Source organism: Amborella trichopoda, chromosome 13 (assembly GCF_054954075.1).
Source record: "Amborella trichopoda isolate Santa Cruz 75 chromosome 13, AtrichopodaSantaCruz75HAP2 v2.0, whole genome shotgun sequence".
Taxonomy (NCBI): domain Eukaryota; kingdom Viridiplantae; phylum Streptophyta; class Magnoliopsida; order Amborellales; family Amborellaceae; genus Amborella; species Amborella trichopoda.
The window spans coordinates 50401594-50417776 of record NC_142348.1 but is presented as its reverse complement, the minus strand read 5'-3'; the positions used below and the strand labels follow the sequence as shown (position 1 = coordinate 50417776).

The 16183-nt window shown below is 33.3% G+C and overlaps 1 protein-coding gene across 8 annotated transcripts; it reads right to left on the bottom strand.

The window, feature by feature from the left end:
• Window positions 1-1819: 1819 nt before the first annotated feature.
• On the bottom strand, window positions 1820-11505 carry LOC18445944 (PQ-loop repeat family protein / transmembrane family protein). 8 transcript variants are annotated; one of them, XM_020674710.2, is made up of 12 exons: window positions 10994-11505; window positions 10827-10869; window positions 10712-10738; window positions 9481-9585; window positions 5702-5805; window positions 4363-4534; window positions 4142-4225; window positions 3704-3799; window positions 3021-3041; window positions 2844-2902; window positions 2226-2325; window positions 1820-2107 (listed from the first exon to the last, which is right to left on the bottom strand). In XM_020674710.2, exons 1-12 carry the CDS (start codon window positions 11227-11229, stop codon window positions 2018-2020), a joined length of 1137 nt encoding a protein of 378 aa, XP_020530369.1. In that variant the 5' UTR covers window positions 11230-11505; the 3' UTR covers window positions 1820-2017. The 8 variants fall into 8 exon arrangements, with proteins under 8 accessions (XP_020530369.1, XP_011627766.1, XP_020530370.1 ...); XM_011629464.3 differs by having other exon boundaries at window positions 2226-2316; XM_020674711.2 differs by having other exon boundaries at window positions 2226-2304.
• Between the last annotated feature and the right edge of the window lie 4678 nt (window positions 11506-16183).

The following is a 16183-nucleotide window of genomic DNA, read 5'->3' as shown; positions in this document are numbered from 1 at the left end:
ATTTTCTCTCTTTAGGAAATATTTTTCTCTCCTCCCATCTTGAGTCTTGAACTTGAAAGCAAAGTAAAAACAACAAGTATAAACCTTGGAATTCTCAAGCCTTTCCCATTAATTTCTAATACTTTCAAGAGAGATCAAGAGAGAGTATTATGAATGACATAGGTTCCTTATATAGAGCAACTACAAAACAAAGGTGAAATGCTCAAAAACACCCTAAATTATGAAAAAATAAACATTTTACGAATTAAAATATTAATCCTATTTTTAGAACAAATGATCAAAATACCCTTAGGTACGTACAAAACCATCCCTCCATGAGGGGTCTTGCCATTGCTAGGCCTGTTAAACTTATTCGGATGCTTACGGTGGTAATTCGGGTGATTAATCGTCGTAGAATCGATACTTGAACTATTGCGCATGGTTTGATACCCTTTGATTGCCCTGAAACGGATTTTTAAAGAAGAACCCAAAATCTGCCAAGTTCCATAAACTTGTTATTCTTCAAACACCGATCCGATATGATTCATGACATTCTAAGCCTTCATTTTATCACAAATTGAAGATGATAATATCATGATCATTTTGTGACAAATTTCATCAATTTTAGTATCTATTTGAACACATTCCAATTTTGGGAAATCGCCGAAAAATGAGATTCCGGCAATTGAAAAAGTATGCCATCTTCGACCTCAAAATTTGGCACAATCTGGCCTCCAATCTTATTCAAAAACTATATCAAACCATAGCTCTTCGAAGCACGGTCGCAACAGACTCATACTTGATAGCCTCTCAAAGAAATAGATGTTCTTATTTTTAAAATCTGAATTTTCATGTTTCGAGTCCATCTTATCTCTAGAAATTCTCTCGTTTCGGGCCATGTCATGACGCGTGCCATATGTCAAAACGAGCGGATCGTCGAGATCTAGTTCGTGTCTGAATTTGAGCTTAACTGAATTCAAAACGAGCAAGTTATGAATATTTGAAAATCATCTTAAAATGAGAAAACAAAGTTTCCATTTCCATAAAGGGACATTGGTTCACCGAGGCTGTATTGTAATAGTGTAAAACTCACTTTTTTATGGTAAGTTAAGCTCAAAATGATCACGAATGGTCCGATTGAGCCGAAATTTGATACCTGACGGTTTTTCAACGTTTCGGAACAAATGACAATGGTCTGATATTATTTTGAAACCTAAAAAATATGACTCTAGTTATAGGGTCTAGTTTCAGCATGATAGGAACTGAATTTGAAAACCAAGTTTCATCTTGATCATATCAAAACTTGTCAGAAAGCGAAGAAACTTTGTGCGTATCCTTAGGGTATCCAAAACTACCATCTCATTCAATTTGAGGCCATTTTGACACTTCTTCAGAGGTCGCCCAATTATAGGCTTATTCTAAAGTGTTCCAATGGTCTGGCGGCGTCTTGGGCACCGGCGGGACCAGGTTACTACCAGCTCTCTCTTTATTTTCCCCAGGGATACAAGTATATTAAAAATGACGTATAATAACCTTATTCCATCATTCCGCTCCGCCAACCCTCAATCAAACCATAGGTCACCATATATCTGCTCACTACTTTCATCCATGTCCTTTTCACCCTCTCCTTTACCATTTTAAAACCTTCAACTTAAACCAAATTGCTCCTCCTAATTAGTTTTGTTCTAGATCGTCGCTACATATGACTAGACCACCTAAGTCTACTCTCTCTCTCTCTCTCTCATCATCTTATCACCTATTAGAGCCACCTATAAATTCTCTTTGATGTATTCGTTTTAAATTTTATCTTTTCTTATCTTGCCACTCATCTATCTTAACATTCATATCAAGTACAATTACATTCATGAAATTAAGATACAATGAAATACTCTCCTACAACAATTAAAGTAGTCCTCAAAGTGCATACTCTTGCAAGAATTAAAATTGCCCAAAAGCAACTGCTTATTATAGACATGACAGTGAAAATGCATAGGCTACTTTGTCCTTAGAGAGAGAGAGAGAATGCAATAAACTCTATTTAGTCTTTTGAGTAAGCTCCAAAGTCACCTTCTTCATGGTGTATTCTTCTCCTCGAGGTGAATTTGTAGTACACAAATTGCATGATTATCTTAAAATATTAAGAAAAAAATAATTTGTACCCAAGAGGATCAAAACCAAGTGTTTTTTTTTTTTAAATTCAACTGAGAGAAGGAAAACAAGTATTAGTAGCAATGGTTAAAGGATACAAAGAGATCAAGTGCCACACACACAATGGCATCTAGTAGCCATGGCATGTTTGCTTTGATCATGTCCCACTCCGTGCTTCTGAAAAGAATACTGCAAATCCTGAACCATGAGAGAGAGAGAGAGAGAGAGAGAGCTAGTAGTTGCCATGCCGGTTATGAGAGATAGAGAGAGACCCCTAATAGTAGGGCTGAGAATGAATCAGATAAGGTCTAGATCCACTAGGATTTGAATACAAATCCAAAAAGTATACACGGGATCTGGATCTATATCTAGACCCGATTAGATCTAAAAAAAATTATTTAATATATTATTTTATATTTATGAAGTAATATATAACAAAAAATACTATATAACGTCTATGTATATATAAAATAATATATAATATTTTAATAACTAGATCGGATCTAGATCAGATCCACTTGTACCAGATCAGATCCAAATTACTATTTGGATCTAAAATTTGGATCCAAATACGACCGGTCTTTGATTCATGCTCATATCTGAATAGGGCCTAAAATTCGAATTTTAGATCCAAACCGGTAAATTCTCAGCCCTACATAGTAGTTGCTATACAAGATTTAGTGAGAGAGAGATGGAGAGGGGGGGGGGAAGAGAACCTGCCCACATATGTTGCATTGGCGATCAAGGCGAAGACAAACATAAGGGGATTTAAACCCTATGAAGTTCAAGAAAATAAGAAATTAGAAAAATTATATCCAAAAGAAAAATGGCACTTTTTTTCCAAGCAAACAATAATCATTGAAGTTGTAAGAATAATGGAAATCCAACGATACCTCCACGCTTCCTCGTTTCATCTGACAAAACACAGAATTGTAGAAAAATCAGCCTCATATCCCTTACAAAATACATATTAAAAAGAAGAAAAAACAGGAAAAAATGAAGAAGAGAATAGTTAAGACAAGATAGTAGAAATAAATATTGCTATATAAGCAAAGATTCATATAGTGAACAAATAATTGTCAAGCCAATTTAGAATCACTTGAGTTGACAAAAATCAAAGAGGCATTTGTTTCCTGATAGCCATAAACAGGGAAACTACCCTAGTTTGCCCAAAATTAAGTCCCTTAAGGGAAACTACCCCAATTTAACCAAAATTGGGCAGTTCACTATGGTGAATATCATGGTTAAAAGTATATAAAACTATTTGATCAAAGCATTTCACTATAGTGAGCATCTTCATTTCTTTAGGTAATTCAATGGGGAAGATAGGCCTCCACCTGTTTTTTCAAATAGTTTAGGAATTAGTTTTGTTTAAGGTATTAATGAGGCGGTGTTAGTGGGAGACTATAGTAAATATCATAGTTCACTATTCAAACTACTGTGATTTCTGAGTCTTAGGAGATTGTTTTTTCATTATATTTTTTAACAGATTCCCATGGTCAAGCCAATTCAGGAATCCGCAATCCGACCCAGATCAGTGGGTGTTCAAGTCGCAATAATAATTTACAAAGCTCACATTTAAATATATTTGAGGAAGTCGGCCTCCCATGTAGATGGCAGCCATCATCCACCCCAACCACATGCCGTACACCTTCCTCGATTCTCCATGTTCCTGCAATGTCATGGGCTCAAATTAAAAATATCAGCATTGTTTAGTATGAGACCATTCATCTTTGTTACAAGAACATCACTAAGTCGTTACATTTCAAACTGGATGACTTAGTGTGTATCACAAAATTGAAATAACTTTTATTTGAGTTTTGGATTTAGTCCTCACTCACAACCACCCAATTTAAATTCCGATTGATAAGAATGATTATGATCTCCTACGAAAAGTAAATAGTTTATTTATATACTTTCCCAAAAATATCCCAAGTAACTTAGTGTTCTACTTAATGATTTCACAAGGAGAGAGAGAGAGAGATGTATGGATGTATTATGGAACTAAATGAACCTGTAATAGTCTCCTTGGAATTGGAACTGCATCCCCTTTGATGGGTAGGGTAAGTCCACTCGCAATGAAAGTTCCATAACCCACCTGTATACAATTAGTTAGTATTTTCATGGTGAGCTCTTTCACTAGCAAGGTAAATAAAGTGAGAGCTAATTATAACTTTGCAAATATTAGAGAGAGAAAGTAATGCAAATATTAGAGAAAGAAAGTAATTTCCTTACCGCATTTAACATTCTCTTTGGAGCACTAGCTGGTTTAGCATGGGCTCGTTCATGGTCATCATCCTCAGAAGAGGAGGAATATGAAGGAGCAACAGGAGGAACACTCTTTGTAACCCTAAGAAAAGAGTCATGTGGTGGTGGTGTTCGGGTAAAGGCTAAAGATCTTGCAGAGCTGTAAACCAAACTTGAAAGAGCTTAATTATCCACTTTTAGAATGCAGAAACACAACTTATCACATCAAGGGAAAATATTTTATAGAAATTGCATTTCTGGAGCTAGAAAAACTATCAATTGCTCATCTCGTCCTCGACAGTCAATAGATAAGAGACAAAGATGGATTTTTTAAAACTAACTATCGCATTAACACATTTTTTAGACCGCAATTTCATCTTTTCGCAAATTTACCAATTCTGCACTTTAAAAAAAAAAAATAAAAAAAAATCTAAGTGCCATGTATAGAAGGGTGCAGTTTACATACAGATGCATCCGGAGGTGTAGAGGTAAGATGCACCTTCAAATTTTATCATGGTATATAATTTTGATGTAAAATGTTTTTAGGATTATCCCAAAATCTATTTTTATGTCTAATTATAAAATTTTAAATTTAAAAAATGGTTAAAATCAGGTAGATCTATAAACATATGAAAATCTTGAAAATAGACAATGTAGATAATATATTGTAAAATGCACTATTTATAATACTTAAAATCTTTTTATTTTTCAAAGTCATACATCTCGATGTCAAGATGATCAAACAAAAGGTTTTTAAACATTAAAACTACCTTTTCCGATGGATTTTTGAGGAGGCATCTATCGTTCTACATTATAAGGTAGCATCCTTATATAAACTTTTTTTCTTTTAAAAAAACCCTCACATTTTTTTTAAAAAAATTATATTTCATTTTTTCAATATTAGTTAGATAGTCGGTCTACATCGGAAGTGGCGGACCGCGTGCTTGACCCAAAGATCCTCATCTCTAAACACTGATTACGGCGTTAAATTTTTCAAACACCAGACACAGTTTTTAAATAGGTAGACAAGGTTACATCCAATAAATCTTTTTTTTCCCTTCCCCCTCAAAATTTAGGATCCTAAAAGTAATCACATACAATCATGGTTTAATAGTTAATCTACTTTTTTATATTTTAAAATAAATAAGCTAGCTGTACAAAATGGTCCTATAGTGGCAAACTTCATCTATCTTTTACTTTTTGAAAATTAACTAGAATAATTCCACGTAAAAGAGACATGAAATGATGACAAATTTACAACACTTTTTTAGCATAATTAGGCAAAATATTGAAAAAAATAAAATTGGAGGAGAAGGATTAAACTTACAAAATATACAAATTCATCCCATGAGATGTTGTATCATGCATTCTTGCACCAGCCATAGGTATGGGCGTGCTTGGAGGATTGCCCTTCGAGTTCAAAGGTTCAACCTACAATTGAAACAATTAAAGCACCATAGATACTTTTTCCTTTTTCTTTTTACAAACAATTAAGCCAAAATATTTCCTACTCCCGTGGGAGTATACTATCCATTTACTACCTAGGGTATGACATATAGGAATACCTTTTAGATCTCAAATTTTGGGGGATGTAACGTATACGACCCATAAACCACTTCTTAATAATAATAATAATAAGTCTGAAATAAACTCTCCATGTACTAAAAAAAATTATGCCTCAAGATTGAATAATGACCGTCCAATTTTTTAAGAGAAAGATCCGAGAGTCACAAAACTCAAAATTAAAATTTTTTATTTTGAAAATAATCTTATAGTAGTTTTAAATAAAAATAATCTTATAGTAGTTTTACTTTTAGACTAAAATAATATGGGAAAGGTTTTTATACTTCCCCTACATCATAGAAGATCTATGCTTCCCTTACCATTCAGCCGTTCAATTTTGATCAAGAGAGCCACTCACCGTTTGATCTTAAATCCAATGTCTCAGAGTATTTTATTTTTAGTTTTTTTATAAAAATTGTATGAATATGAAATTTGGTATGTGCCATCTTCTCATTGTGGCGCACTTATAAAAAATATTAAAAATAATTTTTTGATAAAATATAATGATCAAAATACCCCTTGAAGTTTTCAAGGTTATTTTGGTCATTATATTTTATTGGAAATAATTTTTTTGTATTTTTCTCTAGTGCGAGCTTAATAGAAGATTGGATGTACAAATTTTGGTGTTAAAATAATTTGTAGAAAAAAAATTTAAAATAAAATGGTGTAGAGACGTGACATTGTGATTGATGCAATCTTAGCCCTCCATTCAAAATGGACGGTTGGATAAGGGGAAGTATATAAGTTTTATGTTGTAGGGAAAGCATAAAAAGCTTGCCCAAATAATATCTCGCATAGTATGCCCTCGAGGGGCATAGTATACGTGCTCAACAATTAAAGCACCATAGATACTTTATGTGACCCTATATAACTTCTCTACCTAGTTCTAAGGGAAAATTATTGCAAAGACTATTTGTTTAAAGGGAAAATATTACAAAATCTATAATAAGACTATTTAACCAAGTGTGAATGTCACGATCAATTTTGGCTATTAGGTGTCAAATCTGGCGACTATGATCGTCCTATTGACATAAGTAGTGGTTGTCCCTTTGAAGGGCTCAAATGCTGAATGTTCTGTTTGTAAACTTTATCATACAAATATATTCTTATATTTTACGTGCCACGAGTGATTGTAACCTCATTTTAGCAAACCTAGATAATCTTATAAGACATAATCCCATAATTACATGGTCAAATCACCTCAAAGGATCAATGTGATGGGTAAGTAATTGATTACTTTTTATATAGAGCTGAGGCTCTAAACAATCAAATTTGAGCGTATCTCAAAAATTTCACTAGAAGAGGTTGTTTTAATGTTCAAATAAATTCAAATTGATCATCTCGACATCAAGATGTATGGACATGGGAAAAAAATGAATTTTAAGTTTAGGAAATATTGTATTTTGTAATATATTTTTAGATTGTTAATTTTCAAGATTTTCAAGTTTTCATATATCTGTTGATCTACGCTATATTTAAAGCTTTAAACTTTATAAATAGATATAAAAATATATTTTAAGTCTATCACAAAAATTTCCAATATTGAAATCACATTTCTAGATACTATTTGAATGTATACTATAATTTGATTGTTTAGAGCCTAGGCTCTATACAAACAGCACCCTTATTAAAATGGCCAAATCACTTCAAAAGATTCAGTAAAGTTAACAATTTCACTACTGAATTGATTACTTTTTAAAATCTCTCACTTAAGTATGCCCTTCAGATTTTTACTAAAAATACCCAAATTGCCCTAATCATTAGTTTGTAACCCTAAATAAGCAAAAGTGTATTCGTAAATTGACTCACTTAAATCACTTATACCAAAGACCTAAACACCACTGATTTAAGTCTTTAACCATTAATATTATTCCATTAAAAAAACTTGCTTGAGTTTAGATCCCAGATAAGTGGGGGCATTTTAATAACTTGGCCCCACTTAAGGCACCCTAGTCAAAAAGATGGAAATACAATATTTGTTCTAGGTATTTAGGTCATTCAGCTATATTTACCTTTAGTAATCTGAGTGTCAAAATTATCAAATACAAATAAATAAGGAAAAAGTTCATATAATTTATTTTTTCTTTTTGTGTAGTTAAAAGAAGGAAGTAACGAGCACTCCAAAAAAAAATTAAGCAGAAAAGAGTGTTTCCAAGTCTGAAAACAATAAAGAAAAATAATAATATCAAACTTAAAAATTGTGCATCATATAACAAGTTTTATTAATTAGCTATCACTAAGTTTTTTAAGTGCTTATAAATATGCTCCATCTACCCTGTTTTTTAAATTTTAAATTTTATAATTAGGATTGAATAGATTTTCAAGTGATTTCTGACATCGGAACTACATCTTCTAGTAAAAACTTAGAATTGGACCTTACATATAAAGTATAGAGTGGGACCTTATACAAACCTCACCTATAAAAGAAACTCCAAATGATTTTTACTCACACAAGAGTATATTATCCATTTAGTCCTTCCGGCAAAATTTACAATAGGAATATCTTTTTGGATCCTAGATTTGAGGTGTTTGATCTTTAGAACCCAGCAACTGATTTCAAAGTAAAAAAAATTAACTCACTCTACATGTGCCTAGATAAAGTGCATCCCAAGATTGCATTAGAACCATCCAATTTTTATAGAAAATGATATAGATGTTCAAGAACTCAAATTCCAATTTTTTTTGCTTAAAAATAATCATCTAGTTTATAGTTTTGGGAATCCAAAATTTCAAAAATCTTACAAGTGTTTTGCCCCAGAGAGTAAATATATATAGCATAGAGCAAAGGGGCAAGCTTTCTATGCTTCCCCCACAACATAAAACTTGTATGCTTTCGTTTATCCAACCGTCCATTCTAAATGGATGGCTAAGATGACCCCAATCACAATGTCATGTCTCTACACTATTTTATTTTTAATTTTGGTTTTGCAAAATATTTTGACACCAAATTTTGGGCATCCAATCCTCTCTTAAACTCGCACTTGTAAAATATATATAAATAAAAAAAATCCCAATAAAATAAAATGACCAAAAGACCTCCCGAAACCTTTAAGAGGTATTTTGGTTCTTATATTCTATCGAAAAATTATTTTTAATATTTGTTTTAAGTGCACCTCAATGAGAAGATGACACGTACCAAATTTCATATTCATAGAATATGTAAAAAAAATTAAAATACTCCGAAACATCTGCTCTAGATCAAACGATGGGTGATTCAATTGGTCAAAATTGGACGGTTGGATGGAGAGGGAAGCATATATCTTCTATGCTATAGGGGAAGTTTAGAAACCATTCCCCATAGCATAGTATACGTGTTTAAAATAAATTATTTGACTCGAGTAATTTATTACCAAAAGACCAACACTTCAAACTTTTGGAATGATGGCAATGTAGGCATTTTCTCAAGAAGAGAAGGTGCATAAGTGAAATGACTCCTAAAAAAGGTTCTGTTTTTAGTAAACTAGTTGATTAACCACTAACTTTTTAAAGTGGCTAGACTTATTTTCTCTTAACTCATCACGAAAAAATCGTATTATAACATACCTCTGATGGGACATGATGCTCGATTTTGTGGTGTTTCAACCACTTAAGGAAATACTCATAGTAAATTGTCTGCAAAACTAATACGATTGTAGTGGCCGTATACAACTGCACTCGCAAGAACATAAACATTAGGGCTTTTTTTATGTTGGAAAAAGTTGATATTAGGTTGAGACATTAAAAATGTAGAATTAAGGTGCACCTCTAAAATCCTCTTAAAAAGGTTTTCTTGATGTTTCAAAAACATCAAATTGATTGTCCCGGCATTGAAATGTATAGATATGAAGAAAAAAACATATTTAAAGGCCTAAAAATAATACATCTTGCAACATGGGCCGTCTATTTTCAAGATTTTCATACATCTATAGATCTGTTTGATTTGAACTAGTTTTAGATTTTAAAATTTATAATGAGAGATTAAAATAGATTCTCACACCATCTTATGAATTTTCGGCACCAAAATTACATCTCATGCACCCAAAAAAAAAGCACAAATTCATAGTACACTTCTATATTAAACAAAAAGCAAAATTCACATATTAACTATTCATTTCCTATTACCCTTGGTGTGCTGTTGCAAACCCATTTTGAATGAGAGATTTCATGGGTTTAAAGCATAATTGGAAGTTAAGAGTATGATACATTTTTTTCTTGTTTCTATTTAACTCCACCATGGCTACATGGCTAGATCCACACCTGAATAAGAAAGGAGGAAGGTTGTATTAAGTTAGTAGCATAAAACTCTGCCACATCTTTATCATGAATTCTGATCAAATGTGGTGGAACATGATTTATGTAGCCTATCTCAAATAGCTGAAATAACGGTATGCTGAAGATAATTATGATATAATTTTTGTACCATTTTTTAGAGGCTTTTGTTGAAAATGCAAATCAAGGGTCTAAATATTCTTCCTTGGAGAAGCCAAATTTAACACGCCATTTTAAACCTTTTAGAGGTTAACCGTTTTCCTCTAAAAGATGCAATGGATTTTGGCATGAGGCTTTCTAGAGCTCTAAGATTTCGGCATTAGGCTTTCTAGAGCTCTTCTTAGAGGTTAGAATCCCGATTTAACCTCACAAAAACTGAAATTAGAATCCCAATTTATATTCAAGAAAACAAATGAATATGCAACTAAATCCTGACGGTCTAGATTCTTAGACTTAACCACCTTTTATTCACTTGAAAATGTAAAAAAGTAAAAATTAAAATGTGTGTTCTCAGAGTAGGGCTTACCAGGGCTGTATAGAACTGGGTTGGTAGCTGCCCAGAGATAGGAGATAAGTGAGTAATAAGCTCAGCACTAACTCAAATGGAGAGAGAGAGAGAGAGAGAGAGAGAGAGAGCTCACTGTAGCAGGCTCAAGAAGACAGCCCACCAGGTTGAAAACATCCCTACAAAACCATAATCATAATAGTGAAATATAAAGTACTAAACAAATGAAGATAACATTAAATAAATAGAGCTGTGATTCAAAGCTGAGGGGCCCATCATTGATGGCGGAAAACCAAATCTTACCCAACAACCCAAGTCAAAAGGAAGGCCAGGGAGACACCATCTGTGGCCTTGGTTGAGCAATTGGTGACAATCTGAGGCACCTCTGCAACTCCCCAGCACACAAGGCTCACCAATCCAAATGCAAAGGAAATCGAATCTCTAGAGTTGCACAGACAATCACCAAAATATTTTAGTACCCATGATACACACTCTTTTTGAGGGCTGCAAGATCTAGATGATGCTGTGTTCTTCTTCATCCTCTCACTCTCTCTCTCTCTAGATATATATGTGAGTCAAGGGGATTCTTTCTCCTTGAAGTCAAGAGTAATGCCCACTTCTTAGGACTTGAGCTTTCTTTCTCTCTGTGAAAAGTTTATAAGGGAGAACCAGTCTATATAGAGAGACGTGTAGAATATGCTTGAGTTTAGAAACCATAAATTTTTTCTAAACAATAAGGATATTCCGACTCATATTCCTCATTTTCTGAAAATAATCACCAACATCATGGTACACTTGAGCTATGTCCTTTGTACGTTTTACTTCTCGACTTGCATTATTTTATGAGGTTTGGCATGGGATGAGATACCCCAAGAATTCTAAATACCCATTTCCATCATGAGCGTGCCCACTAATACCCCTCATCTTCAACCCACTGTTTTATTGGACAGATTATTTACATTTAGTACAAGATGATACAATTAATAGATTATTGGATGTGAAATTATATTTAGTACAAGATGGTCAAAATCAATCTATTATTGGATGTGAAATTGGGTAACTGCATTTATTTCATTGACCAAGCTCTAAGTTCAAAAAAAACTTTATTGAAATTTGTGATACACCCAAGCTATTAGATTTAACATCATGGTTAGTGACTTTCTTATACTAAAAGTAAATGGTCTCATCGTATACAATGCCGACTATCTACATGTGAATCAATACTTCCATTTGATTAGGCCACTTCATACTAAAGGTAAATGGTCTCATTGTATACAATCTCGACTATACACATGTGAATCAATACTTCCGTTTGATTAGACCACTGAGTGGAATCTTAACCTTCTTCCAGTAGGTGGGGTGGATCATTCATTCATAGATTTATGTTAGATCGCTGGATCGAGGATCTGCATTGAGTCTCGATAGATCTAAGGTAGTGATCCAATACAAAGAAATATTTGAAATATGATAAGAATTGAAATAGAGTTTTATGGGATATAGGTTTAGAGAGATCATAAGAGAATATTAGACTAGTTAATAAATAAATAAATAAGGAAAGTGTAAGGGTGCATAGGCCAAGACCTATCCTATCTCGAAACTGGTTCGGTCCCAACTGATTATCTCCTGAATTGGTGATCTGGTGAAAAACTTTTCAAGGTTTTGAATCCCTAGCTTGCTCTCAAATAAGAGAATCTAAGATGATTCTATCTTTATTAGGATCTAAGATGATTCCATCTTTATTATTTTCAACCTATTGTTTGACTTGCACCACATCGCGGTCTGATTGCTGGTTTTGATCGAATAGGATTGGGTTTGGGTTCAGTTTGGGGTCTATTCAATCAGGATCGTTGGATCCTGGTGTCAAGCTTTCTCGAACTTGATCTGACCAGGTCCATGTCTAGGCCTTATGATCACGCCGGCATCAAACTGGAACGGCGACTCGTCGTTTCGGCCTTTCCGGCACGGACTAAAGCGTCCTTACCTTATTTTTCCTGGGGCAATAGAGCACGTGAAAATGACGGGACGATGATTGGGACCACTTGCCAATTCATTGACCCATGTCGACACTCGGGCGAAACATGATCATCCAGTTGATGATGTGGCAAACGGAAATCGTCAGATGTATGTCTTTACACGGGGATGCGGCGAGTGACGACGTAAGCGTGCCGTCAAATTTGGCCAATGCTGGTGATCGTGGCACTTTTAACCAGTCACCGTCTGCCACGTGTCCTGAAAGAGCTCTAGCGGTGCCGGATCGCCTCGTCCTGTTCTAAAGCTGTATATTTGAGAGAAGATGTCATCATCTCCCGAAATTTCGTTTCACAAAGTTTTAACGCCAAATAGTTGAGAGAAGATGACGTCATGTTAACGAAATTTCGTTTCTCAAAGTTTCGGCTCCGAGTGTCGTATTCAAATTTCTCAAAGTTTCGGCTCTGAGTGTCGTATTCTGGACAGCGACCAACTCTTCACCTTAGACCTGAACTTTCGTCTTCAGTCTTAGCCATTTGATCTTTTTCTTTTCTTTTTTTTCTCTTTAAATTAACCGAAATACACCCCTTTTTTGTATTCTATTTCTAAATTTTTGCGGCCATTTTTCGATTTTGCAACATTATTTTTTATGGTTATACTGCTTTCTTTATAATTAGCTTAATTAGATGCATTTAAAATTATCATTTACAGCTGGAAAAGAGTTGTATGCATGTGCGGAGGATTTCTACATTTGTGTCCCTCAAGGCATCAAACATCAATCTCAAAGATGGACGCATATGTGTGGTCCCTCTAAAAATAGTTAAAACAAATGCTCTAGATATTTTCTTCATTAAATTAGCATTTTAACTTTTTAAAATTTATTTATTTTTACATATTCATGATCTTCATATTAAAGATTATATACTCCATAAAATTTAAGCCCCAACTCCAAATCAAAAAATAGAGTTCAATTTTTACAAAGGAGTCTTAGGATTCATAGAAACCTACATTTGTGTTCTACTTTTACATCCGCCGCTCTTATTCTTCATTTTTTAGGCGTTCCAAAATACAACCAGTTAGGGAATATTATTGTCAAACTTCTTATTGTAAGAATCAAGTATTTGAGAACTATTAGTCCTGCACTTCTCATTATAAGGAATCAAAGCGGTCTAAAACTATTAGTTTGAAACACTCCTCGAAAGGACAAACACGCTAAATAAGAAATCAAAGCTGAGGGGCTAGATAAGGAGATATCTATTAAGGAAAAGTATACAAAAAGACCACTGCCATTTAAATGCCACTAATTATAAGAGATATCAGATTTTTTTTTATTTTTTTTTATTTTTCTTTCTATTGGTAAATGACAAAAATGAAGTAGACTAGAACCAAAGAAGTGTTTCCGTCTAGGTAATGCGAGTTCGTCCGTGGCTTTGTTCCTTTTGCGAAAATGAGAGATCATGAAGGGACCCAACGGTCGACGGCTCTGATACAATGTGTCCACATGCATTGAATTAGGGGTGATAGGAATAAGTCTAGGTTCAGTATATCTTTTTGGCTAGATGTGGCAATTGGGTTTGGTTTTTACGGCCCAGATTTGAAGGCATGATGGAGTTCGATAGATCCAACAAATGTTTACGAACCGGGTCGGGTAGTCCAACCCGGCAGTTCCCTGTCGACTTGGTGAACCGGCGGACATGGATCAGTCATCCAATTCAGCCACTTAAAGCTAAAAAATAAAACAAAATGAAATAATATGCAAAAAATAAAATCACAATGAAATTTGTGAATAAAAATTTTGTATGAAATTATCGAAGGAGTATGAATCTCAAGAGTTTGGTTCCAGTGTGAATGGAAGACAATTCTTTCGAAATTCATGATATAAACTCCAGTAAATTTCAATGTTGTACCCTTCGGTAAAATGTACAATATTTATAATAAAATATATATAATATTTAAATATTTATTAACTACAAAACTGAATTTTAAAAATTCTTTGGGGAATTACCAAATTTTTTGAATTTAATTCAAATCTTGAATTTCAAAATTTGTACTGTTGTACACTTTTTAATCTAGTTAGATAAGCATTTATATATTTTCCATTTTTGTTAGATAGATTCCTAATCTCTTGTATCTTCCACAAATACCATACCATTGGCGTGGTGCATAGTAACATTTTACTCATAGATCCCCTACCACCTTATGCCGAAGCGCGCCCTTTTGTAGAAGGAAGCTACAACCTTTACTATGGTTCAATCTCATGCATCGGATAAACTCATTCCAAATCGTAATACTGCCCAAAAAAACTCAAGGACCGGTGCACACCCCTTGCTGCATTGTGATTACTGTTACAAAGATGGTCATATGAATTACCGATGTTTCAAACCTGTTGGCTATCCAAAACGGCAAAACAAGTCACGTGCCTACAATGTTGAATCCACTCTATTTCTCTCAACTAGCCAACTTACATCTACAGTAGCTCATCAATTTACACCCGAACAATATCGTCAACTTTTGCAAATGCTACCGTCAATTTCACAAAAGTTCTTGGGAAAGATCAATTTAAGTTTCTCACATGAAAGTTGGGCTTTCTCAATATTTACCCTCCAACTTGAGAGAGAGTGTTGGGAGTTACCAAAAAATTTTAATTGAATTTCAAATTTTGTATTGTTGTACATTTTTTAATCTAGTTCAATACTGTAATAAAATGCATTGAAAAATGGTTCCAGCATAAAGTGCTCCAAGAATTCACAGTAATGAATAAAATTTTTGAGCAATCAAGTTCTCTAAAAAAAATACAAAACCACGCAAAAAAAAAAAAGAAAAAAAAAAGAAAGGAACTTGGTAAAAATTCCCAACAAAATATCTACAAAAAAATAAAAATGCATAAAAAAATCTAAGGCATAATTTTAGAAAATTAGAGAACCTAGCAAAAACAAATTTTGATTTTACTAGAATTTGGAGGAAAATCATCACAACATTTATCTAAATCAATTCTAGCACATCTAAAGCAAGAGTCCTAATAAAGTTGAACATAATATTTAGTTATTTACAACAAAATAAATTTATTAAAATATTTGAGGCAGGTTTTCAAAAATAAAAAGGAGAGCTTAGATCTCTTCGAATTTTGTAACCCATCCAACAAATTTGCATAGGGCTTTGCTCAACAAATGTCAAATTGTTTGGTTAATAATTAAAAAATAAAAAATAAACCAAAGGAAAAAGACAAAATGTCAAATTGTTTGGTTAACAATTAAAAAAATAAAAAATAAACAAAGGGGAACAAACAAAAAATCCAAAAATTCGAAAATATAATGGAAAAGTAAATAAGATCACGTATTCCAGAAAAAGAAAGAAAGAAAGTGATTTCATATTATTGGATGTATAAATCAATTTTAAATCAAAAAATTCAAATTAAATCAACACTTGAAAAAGAGAAATGGCAGAAAAAAAATAAAAAATATCAAAATTTTGATGGACACGAAGTTTTTAGAGCTTTTGTAGATCGACCTTGTAGGAATATTTTTT

What these genes read in the sequence shown, in the direction of transcription:
- LOC18445944 (XM_020674710.2), bottom strand. Translation starts at nt 11,229, where the DNA reads ATGAAGAAGAACACAGCATCATCTAGATCTTGCAGCCCTCAAAAAGAG. An exon ending in CTTTTGACTTGGGTTGTTGG is followed by an intron (nt 10,870 to 10,993) that starts GTAAGATTTGGT and finishes ATGGTTTTGTAG; the next exon opens with GGATGTTTTCAACCTGGTGG. An exon ending in GTGTGGCACTTGATCTCTTT is followed by an intron (nt 2,108 to 2,225) that starts GTATCCTTTAAC and finishes TAATATTTTAAG; the next exon opens with ATAATCATGCAATTTGTGTA.